The sequence below is a fragment of the Pecten maximus genome, chromosome 7, assembly GCF_902652985.1.
Source record: "Pecten maximus chromosome 7, xPecMax1.1, whole genome shotgun sequence".
NCBI classification, from domain to species: domain Eukaryota; kingdom Metazoa; phylum Mollusca; class Bivalvia; order Pectinida; family Pectinidae; genus Pecten; species Pecten maximus.
In genome coordinates, this window is record NC_047021.1 from 29,559,971 (window position 1) to 29,570,888 (window position 10,918).

The following is a 10,918-nucleotide window of genomic DNA, read 5'->3' on the forward strand; positions in this document are numbered from 1 at the left end:
TCAAATCAAGGAAATCACGCGAACTAAGCATGCATCCCTTTGTTTACAAAAGCGACGCTTTATTTATAGTAACATATGTAATATGCACATGTAAAGAGTAAAAACCCGCGGAAACACATGCATCACATACATAGTTATACGTATACACTAAGTGCAAAGACCAAAACATCGTATTTGTGTGTATTTCATGACAGGGAAATCAATATGCCCTCAACTGACCGACATATGTCGTAAACACGTGGTTGATGTAAACAAACCAGCGTGACCTTCGAGAATGCAACGCACAGACGTAATCCAACCAATCAGAACGCAGTAAATGAAATTGGGTCGAGGTTCAACAGTTGAATTGATTCATGCTATATAAACACGGTAGTACACATTGTAGAAAACATAACCGAAGAAAACTATCTTAGAGTAAAGCTAGATTAAACATTGATCTTAAATAGACTTCCGACATGAGGGTGCATTTTAACAATAACAACAATGGAGAGGAGGAATATCTTTCAGGTAATTATAAAGATACATGTAAACAAATGAGATGCAGTTTAATTATCAATTGCAAATAATTTTTAACAAATAATAGCAAAAAACCTAAATCCTATCACACGCTCACTGGAAAAGAGTTACAAAATTACCTGATTTTACGTAAACGACATTAAAGGCCCCGCATTCAAATATGTGCAACATCTTTATCTAGCTGTGTTTTCAATGTGATTTGTTTTTGTTACAGACTCCGACACTGCCAGTACCACCAGCAGTGAAAGTCCTGTGTGGGACCTTGCAATCAATGAACAGGTAAGAGGAATTTTCATCATTGTATTTATTTATGCATATCATTTTTCTAACTTTTGTTTTGTTTTTGCTAAAATCCCTTTTGATGAACATACGTTGATACATTATTTTAATTGGCAATACATTGCAGATCTCTTCTCTGTGCACTGCATGATATTAGAGATTATTAATATTTTAAGGGTCAATGCATAGGAATTATGTTATTGTTGACATAATTATATGGTTGATGATTAAATTAAATTAGATATCGGCGAAAAACAATATTTCAGTAAATTCAAATTGATTAATTTTTTGTCAGATAATATTTTTTCCATGGCGATGGCAACAGTCCGTTGGTTACTGGTTAAATTATGATTTTAATGATGTTTATTAAAAGAAAGTAGAATCTAGCATTGAAATTTGATAGTGACTCGTATGCTATGAATTGTGTAAAAAACGTAAACAAATTACACGCATGCGCAAGAAGATTATGTCACGAAGCATCGCCCATTCTACACACGGAATGAATATTCATATCATTAACCTAAATACTTGTAGTCGAGTTCTCGGACATGTTTTCAATGCTGCGTATGAAAACTGCTTCTCTGTGTTTACGTGCCCTGGGTCAGCAAGCCCGTCGTTTGGCATCATGTGTTGTGGTCAGTAGATGCAACTAGTCCATTTCTACCAATAATCTCACACGAATTATTTGCGTTACATGCGCATGTACGTGTTCTGCTGTTACGTGGTCTATATTATGGTATCTCTCGATACATTTTAGATAATTTGTATATAATTGATAATATCAGCAATATGCCGTCATCACATTGCATTCTCTCATGCACTTTCTATTGTTTTCGAATGTTGAACTACAAATACATTTTTCTTATGCAACATTTTCCTTTAGAATCAGGTCATACATATATTAATGATGCTGTTGTTTTTGTTGTCATCATCGTCGTCGTCGGTCAATGTCGTTGTTGTTGCACAAAAGTAAGTGCTACTATCATACAATTTTGTCTTCAACAGCCGGAATTCGGTATCCTGTTTGATGTCGATGGGGTGCTAGCCAGGGGAAGCAACCCATTGGACCCCGCCATACAGGCCATCAAATTACTGACAGATACTGAAGGCAACCTTCGTGTTCCAGTGGCTTACGTCACGAATGCCTGCAACAGAAGCCATGACAAGGCTGCCCAGATACAGAACTGGTTCAACATTCCGGTATGAAAACCTGTATACATGTTAGGAATACCGATTAGACTTGTCACTTCCTTTTCTGTTACTTTTAAGTTTTAGTAACATAATATAATACGTCTCAGTTTTAAATATACTTTACAAAGTTCGTGATATTGCAGTGCAATTGTAAATGAGACATTGTAATTAGAAGATAAAATCCTTCAATTTATGATAAATATATGCTAACTCGAAATATCAATACTAGATATAGTCGATTGAAAATGCTATATAGCTCATCAAATCTTTTAAATTTATTAATTATTTACCTTACTAATTTCAGGTAAGCCCAAACCAGGTAATACACGCCCCTACACCTGCCCGCCTCCTCACAGAGTACCATGACAAGCACGTGCTGGTGGTGGGACAAGAACACAGACAGGAGATAGCAGAAGAGTATCCTTTACTGTGAACAAAATCAACACCACGGGCTAACTTGCTTTATTTAGAGAATATATATTGTTTGAACTTGAAAATGTTTCATCTTGAACGTATACACCACCTATTTCCAATTGCGGTAGAATGATGTCCATGATAAACATAATACAAGTTTGTGTATGAGAAACACCATGATTTAGGTATATAAGTATGTTAATTAACCACCCCTTCAATAAATCTCTATGTAACAATGGTTTAGTACTAGCTGGCCTTTTCCGACTTCCCTTCTGAATTTCCACACTTGAGGTCCGTTAACTTCATTGATAAGTCGTGGAATGGTAAAACAGCTGTATTGTCCGTTTTATATCTTCTAATCGGCAATGTTCTGTTTATTACTAAATTTGTATATAAATGAGCTCTTCATGCGTACAATCCTTGACCTTGGTCAGTATTGGGTTCACCAACACGTGTACGATAGAGGATATCCGAGATGCATATCCCTTCCTGGACATGGTTGACCATGACAACCGGACACGAGTGGTCAGTACTTGCACAGAATTTCCATTCTTCTTAACAGTTATAAATATTTTGACCTTTTTTACTATTTTTCAATTAGTATTCATGTCATATCAAATCGGTCTCAAAAAAGAAAAAAGAGGCTAGAATATAAATGTCACATACTATTAAAGTACCACAAACAAAAAATCGATTTTGTACTTATTTGTTTTTACGTAAATGTCACATAATATTAAAGTACTACAAACAAAAAATCGACTTGGTACTCATTTGTTTTACGTAAGACTAAATACTCAATGTTAATTGTTTTTACTGACAGGCCGCCGGAAGCTTCAGCGATAATCCAAGCTTTCCACGAGTTGAAGGTTAGTACAAAGTACTTGTGCTCATTAGTTTAATCAATAAGTTAGATAACATTAATATAACGTAATGTTATATCATAATGAAAAATAAATAAATAAATTCATAAATGAAAGTGAAATAAAGTATGTTTTTTCTAAAATGGTTCTAATTGACATACACACAGATATAAATATTCCACAGATTAACTTAACATAGTCCTGCGGGAAGACATATATATCCATAACGAAGCTTAATATAACTTACCATAAAGGCATCGAGTGTACTTATGATTCTGATATATCTTGCAGCAATCCTGATGATTGGCGAGCCAAAGCGTTGGGAGTCCTCCCTCCAGCTTCTTATTGATCTACTTCTGACGGAGGGCAAGCCCACATCTGCGCCAACCTCTGTCAAAGACGTCCGACAGTTGCCCATCATCGCCTGCAATATGGACCTTGTGTTCATGGCCGAGGCATGCATGCCAAGATTCGGACACGGGGCCTTCCTCGTCTGTCTCGAGGCTTTGTACAGGGTGAGTGGTCAGCCAGAGGTACAGAATCTATGACAAATTGAGAATGATCAATTGTGATCTAGTCATTTGAACATATTTTAAGCTTGTTTCAGAAAAGACTGTGTCATTAATAATTTGATAAAATCTTTTTTTTTTTGCAACATATTCGATAATATTTCATATTATTCCCCATCACAGCAATATCTGAAAAAACAATGGGATAAATAATTGAATTGCATGGATGTAAGGGAATGAATGAAAAATATCAAGGAATATATAAATAACAAAAATACAAATATACAAGAAAAATAAGATGCCATTATAAGATTCAGCAATTTGTAATGTCTACAGAAAATAACGGGACAGGACCTGGACTACACTGCATTGATAGGCAAACCCTGTGAGATCACATACAGATATGCAGAACACACCATTGCCGCAGAGGCTAAGAAAATTGGAATCACGCGACCAATCAAGAAGCTTTATTTCATTGGGTATGTATACGAATAATTTACTGTTTATTGGAACGATAACTAATTTCAGATAAAAACTTCTTTAAACGAGTCAAAGGACTAAAAAAGAATATGCACTAATACACATATATCATTCTGTAATGGATCTTAAAAATGCATAAAACATGTTAAAATATTGGAAGTGAAAGTTTATCTAGACTGAGTCACATGCTTTCACCTTCGATGTTCAGTCTCAAATTATAGGCTTAGTCGGTTTCTGAAAATGTTCCACCTATCACACGCATAAATTCGTAATAAATATTGGTTATGTGATAAATAGTATCAATGTGTATTAGAAATTCCATTTCAAATACGGTTAGTATAGATTCATCAGGTCCCTATTCATGGATTTCATTATATATTCACAGAGATAATCCGCACGTGGACATCGTCGGCGCCAACCTTTATGATCGGTTTCTAAAACAAAGCAAAACTGGAAATGGACATATTCACAAACCTCTCCCAAGGTCAAGGTCAATCCCATGTAGCGATCACCTGATGGAGCAAACTGTACAAGCAATGGAAAGTCTGCTGGTTGGAACTGGGGTCTACAACGAAGAGAAGGAATCCAAGAAGACAGACAACTCCGATGTGTATCACGGGCATCGCGACATCATGCATGAGCCAGAACTCGCAAAACCCACGCGCTTCGTGAAAGACGTTTACCATGGCCTTCAACATATATTCGAACAGGAGAACTTTCGTGTAGCGACATGATTCGTTAAAAAAAAAAAACAACTTGAGTTTGGTTGTGATGCATCGAGCAGCGGACCACAACATCAAATCCTCGGCTGAATGAGCTGAACCAAAGTACTGCAATCTGTGATACTGCCATTCCGCTTTGCCATTTTGGAGTTGAACAGGCGCTCTCTGAGCTGGTTTTGGAGGCGCAACCAATTCTAGTCTAGAACGTTAAAGCCGACATCGTATCTGGTGACTGTCTCAGAAACTGTGGTCATGATGAACCAGTTTTAGGTTGTATCCAGCAATCACCTGCCAGCTTCTTGAATGATGAATTGATATATTGAAATAACGATAAATTTCCTCTGACGTGGAAACAATTCTGGACTAAGAGGACGTAGCATTGTACATCGGTGGCATGCTACCTGTAAATATACTGACATTTTGTAAAAAAAAGAAGGGGGAAAATAGATCAAATGAATCCTGGAAATGTTGTTCATTAATTGTATTGAAATAAATATGAACTTAAAACCATGTTTATGTAAATTTATGTAAATATATATTGCCATGGCGACGGCCTCTGCCAATAATGAGGTCAGGATTGAGCCAGTTACATCTGTTTGTCCTTCATAGTGTCATGACGTCACCACGAAGCATCAAAACAGATCGTTCATAAACGTCTGACGTGTCTCCATTGTGTTCATCGTCATCATTTTATGTGTTATTTATTGGATAATTGTATTATTAAGTCTCATTGATTGTATTTATATATTTGTTATATTTTTGACACGAAACTTGAAGAATAAATGATATAAATATGTATGTGTAATATGTTTTATTTCCATTATGGAATATGAAGACTTGTTAACCCTGTGGTTATGGTTCAGTATCTATTGTGCTTTCATAGTGTAATCATTTTTATACCCCCGCAACGAAGTTAGGGGGTATGATGGAATCAGGTTGTCCGTCCGTCCGTCCCTCCGTCCGTCTGTCTGTAGACACATTTTGTCCGGACAACTCCTAAACCGATGGGCCGATTCCAATGAAACTTCACACACATATTAATGATCATGTGTGGATGTGCATGCCACTTTATTTTTCTCAAAATTATGGTTGTTATGGCAAATGGTCACTATAAACAGGTTTTCCGATAAGAACCATAACTTTAAGTTTGTCCGGACAACTCCTCCTAAACTAAATGGCCAATTTCAATGAAACTTCACACACATATAGAGGACCATGTGTAGATGTGCATGCCTCTTTCTTTTCTTTCAAAATTATGGTTGCCATGACAACTGGTCACTATAAACACGTTTTCTGATAAGAACCATAACTTTAAGTTTGTCCGGACAACTCCTCCTAAACCAAAAGGCCGATTTCAATGAAACTTCACACAAATATAGAGGACCGTGTGTAGATGTGCATGCCACTTTCTTTTTTTTTCAAAATTATGGTTGCTATGGCAACTGGTCACTATATTACTGGGTTATCTTAGTTAACCTCTAATTAACAGTTCCAATTCACCATTGACTCGTGCAGATTGCGGGGGTATTAGTCAGCCATCCTGGCGACAGTTCTAGTTGCATTTTCGGTTTATTGAGTTAATGCACAAACACACAAGACATTGTCAGTAATGCGGTTCAAAGTTACCTTAGTGATACGGAGAGATAACACAAACAAATGTGTTATAAAGACCTGTAATGAATGTATTATCATCAGTGAGACTGTCCTTACTTCAGTTCATATTAATGATATGAAGTGATAATATAAAAACTGTCGATAACGACTCTACAAAACAACCAAATAGACGAGCAAAAGCTCATACCTATCAGAATTGATTACCAATAGTTGTTTATAGATAAGAATCAGTATCTAATGTATTTGGGGATAATCGAAACAGACCGGAAACACATGATCAATACACACTGATTTATTAACTCCCTTGCATGCACCACAGGCGTCTGCTTCTGTTTGTATTAAAAGACAAAAATATTTTTTCTATAAATACTAACCAGAAACAGACGCCTGTGCATGCACGTAGCAATTCACTGATAACGAAAGTATAGATACATTAGGTCTCGAGTCAACCAACACAGTGACATAATCACTGGACAGAGGAATAGAAATGTCAATATTCCTGACCGAGATCGTAAAAGTGAACACAAACCTAGGTCATATACATCGATCAAATATAGCATAATTAGTTGTGTCAATTAATTTGGTTCTACATATCTATATTTTAGTTTTGTCTTTGTTTGTTCTTCACATGCTGCAGACAATAATTATTACATTTTCTTACATGTGGAATTGTATAACGTGTTGAAGATTAATAAGCATATTTTTCTTAATAAATGCTGTTGTACGAAATAGAAATGAGTAAATTATAAAGTATCATTATCATACAATATTATGACGAATAATGAACTTAAAACTGCATCCTACAACTGTCCCGCCTCAAAGACTCCTCAGTACAGCAAAGTACAAATCTAAATAGAATCAAACTGGACATTTAACACGTATAGAGGCCAGTATACAACAGACACAACAAACTTCATTACGAACCGAGAGTTAGATACGGTAGAGCCGAAACTGGATTATACTACATCATCACCTGTTTAGTCGTTAGTCCTTTAGTGTTATTGTTAAGGCATAAAGAGTCGACACATGTACGGCGATGGATGAAACTGAAAAAATAGAAAATAAAATAATAGAATAAGGATGAGGAGGAGCAATAGCCCTTTAATTGACCAATTTCAATAATTTTCAACATCAGATTTTGAAAGAACATAGATTATGAACCGCGACTCTATCCAAATGAATTAAAATTGTGGCATGCAGGTTACAAAGTGATAGGAGCCGATGATCCCTAAACGGAGGAAATTGCTCTATAGCGAAGTAAACTTCAATTAGCAGTATACATCAACATACTAATTGGACTTTGGGATATGTTCCTACTTCGTCATGCTAGTGATGACTTTGTTACGTAATACAAGATCCCAAATAAATTGTTATGGGTACTCCTGACGAAGTACACAGAGATTAGGACCAGGTGATACGAGAGGTTAAGTGTCTCATAGGCGACACCGGCTACAAAGGTAGGTAATGTCATGTTCTCAAAATAAGAATAGTGTCATAGTGTCGAACGTAAAGATTTAGCAAATCGACATGTCCAGTGTTTTGTTTCTTATCTAGAGACAATATTCAGAAAATGAGAATAGGGATGATGATCCACAAAACACAGTATCGAGAAAAAAATAATCTTCATATCATACGAGGGACTATAATAGTTTCACACATAGTGTAATGGTGTCAAAAATTGGTATTAAGGTAAGAAGATTTGGCAGATCGGCATGGTCAATATTTTATTTGTTATTAAGAAAAAAATATTGACAAAATTAAAGGCCTTAGAAAAGTAATTGTAATGTTAATATTGCGCTGTATAGAATGTCTTGCTTTAAACTTCACAACGATTTTATCAGCCAGAAACTCAATCATTCTCAGGATTTCTTCAACAAAGATGACGATGTATTTGTTATTCAATGTTTGATTATTTTTATGATACGTTTCTATGTTCAAGATTGTTTACAGCCCCTTAATAACTTAGTGATTAATGCTAAAGTTCCTTTTCAATACCATAATCTGCAACTATCTCCTTCTTTTGTACTTTGGTCTCTGTCATAAAGATGTGGCCTTCATACTAATAAGTGTATGTGTCTCCTACATCTGTAAATACTCAGGACCCGTTCTGTCAAATTTGAATACACTATACAGTACAAGGGAAAGTACAATGGTGGAAATTAATAAGTTTCTCTCGTAGACGTCCATAACTTTAAAGATGAATACTTTTTTCGGTAAAAATAAATCGTCGAATATTTGTATGTAATCATTGGTTAATATTCTCTCGAGCACCTGCTAGATAACAAAATATTGTTTATCTACCGACTGTCTCAGTCGTAGGTATGTAAGATAGCAGGATACTTATATAGATATGGACTACAACTGCAGAATTTGTGGGGCAACTCGTCTACATTTTGGTATGAAGAAAAATGGACAAACTGGGTCATTGTTTCTGAAGTTTATTTTTATTCTGGGTACGGTGACCTGACTGTGAGGTAAGTTCAAAATGATGTAATATACGGGTTCAAAGCTTTACCTTACGGATTCATGACGGGTATTTGCGTTCATTCTCGTCAATCGATTATAAATGGAAGTCCAAATTGCCATGTATATTCAATTTGCATTTCATATGCAACGTCATGGTGGCAAAGTCATGATGAGGCCAGGAAGTTTCTTTTCTATTTGGCGAAATATTAAACTTCTCCGCATTTTCATTTTTTAATATCTGGAAGTTGCTTATGTTCCTTTGTCTTTCCAAGTACAGTAAAACTCGGATAAGTCGAAGTCGACGGGACCAAGCAAAACATTCGACTTATCGGATGGTTCGACTTATCCGTGTTTGTATACGGAGACAAAATACCCGACTATCATCGGTTGTATGCAGAACAAGTGCTTGCATGATAACAAATAAGCAATACATAATAACAAAGAAATTAATTAATTGTACATGATAACAATTATTCCTTTATCTAATAAACAATATTGTGCAGTTACAGATAAAAACAAAGTTCATGCGTAAAATCATCTTCAACATAGACACACGATTTACACACGGGAGTCGTAAATGACATCATAATATTCTATGAAAACGTTACATACATTATAAGAATATAAATGTATATATTGTACTCATATTATTTATCTTAAAATCCGTTTATATTGTTCTCCAATTTAACAATATTAAACAAAAAACAGTCCGGGAATATTGATCGACTAGCTGTACGCGTGCTGATTTTGTATCAAAGGTGAAGGCCGCGGTCAGTGTTTATCGGCTGCATAATCATGCATTGCCACAATCTTTTGAACAGAGTAAAACATCCCGCATATCATTGTTACTATTGCATCGTCGTATTCAGAATTTAGGCATATATAAATAAATCAATGACAGACAGGTATTTTTTCTTTGCATTTTTCGATGGAAGATATGTAATTCATCGTTTACTTTTTCCTTATTTTTTTCGGCGGCCGTGCGCATCAAAACAGTAAACAGAACACATATTGGTTTGTAGTCTAAAACGTGCACATTTTATTCTTAGTTATGTATACCTGAACGTTTTACTTCACCTGAGCACCTGTATAAACAATGGGATGATGCGTAACCGACAGCCGGAAACTAACAATAGGCTCTGGTAACACCGTTACGGCTGATCGGTCACACTCGGTCAATCAGACGAGGCCAGCAAATTTTACCTGAGACAGCATGACGCCTCGATGTTCGACACAAAAATGGAAATTTTGGTATAGTTTAGAAGGGAGGGACCACAAAATATATTCGACACAACCGCAGTATTCGATTCAACAGTGCTCGAGTCATCCGTGCTTAATTTACTAAGATAAAGAAGGGAAAAAATCGGGACCGAACGAAACGTTCGACTCATCCGATGTATTCGATTCAACCGTGTTCGACACAAGTGAGTTTTACTGTATGTGACATAGTGATGTTTTGGTTCCAAAAAGTGAGATTGAGTTCCTGATATTGGTGAACTAATTAATGAACTTCGAAATAAAATTTTAACGCCTTATTGCATAGACAACATATAAGCTAGTTAGGTTTACTAATTCTAGTTACGAATGAGCTGAGAGAATATATATATTCTAATATGTCGTTCTGGTGCACAGGCATCTTTATATTTTAAGCCCGGCTTTGCAGAGCCATATGTCTTTAAACTGCATCTCCTAGAAACCTTTAACCCTTCCGACTCCCTCGCTCCTAAACTAGTGTTCATACTGGCGATAATAATACTATACTAAACTACTTACAGTGGCCTGTTGGTATATAAAATCGCGCGATATAGCGTGATGTGACCGAAGTCCAACGGACTGTTTGATAACAGTTTAAATCACACCACCATTT

The 10,918-nt window shown here is 35.9% G+C and overlaps 1 protein-coding gene across 2 annotated transcripts; it reads left to right on the forward strand.

The window, feature by feature from the left end:
* The first annotated feature begins 368 nt into the window (after positions 1–368).
* Positions 369–5,767, forward strand: LOC117330513 (haloacid dehalogenase-like hydrolase domain-containing 5). Of its 2 annotated transcripts, XM_033888867.1 has the most exons (9): positions 369–507; positions 731–795; positions 1,801–1,995; positions 2,291–2,403; positions 2,835–2,925; positions 3,221–3,266; positions 3,552–3,775; positions 4,106–4,248; positions 4,635–5,767. In XM_033888867.1, exons 1-9 carry the CDS (start codon positions 456–458, stop codon positions 4,981–4,983), a joined length of 1,278 nt encoding a protein of 425 aa, XP_033744758.1. In that variant the 5' UTR covers positions 369–455; the 3' UTR covers positions 4,984–5,767. The 2 variants fall into 2 exon arrangements, with proteins under 2 accessions (XP_033744758.1, XP_033744759.1); XM_033888868.1 differs by lacking the exons at positions 369–507; positions 731–795 and adding an exon at positions 1,289–1,430.
* Positions 5,768–10,918: the final 5,151 nt, after the last annotated feature.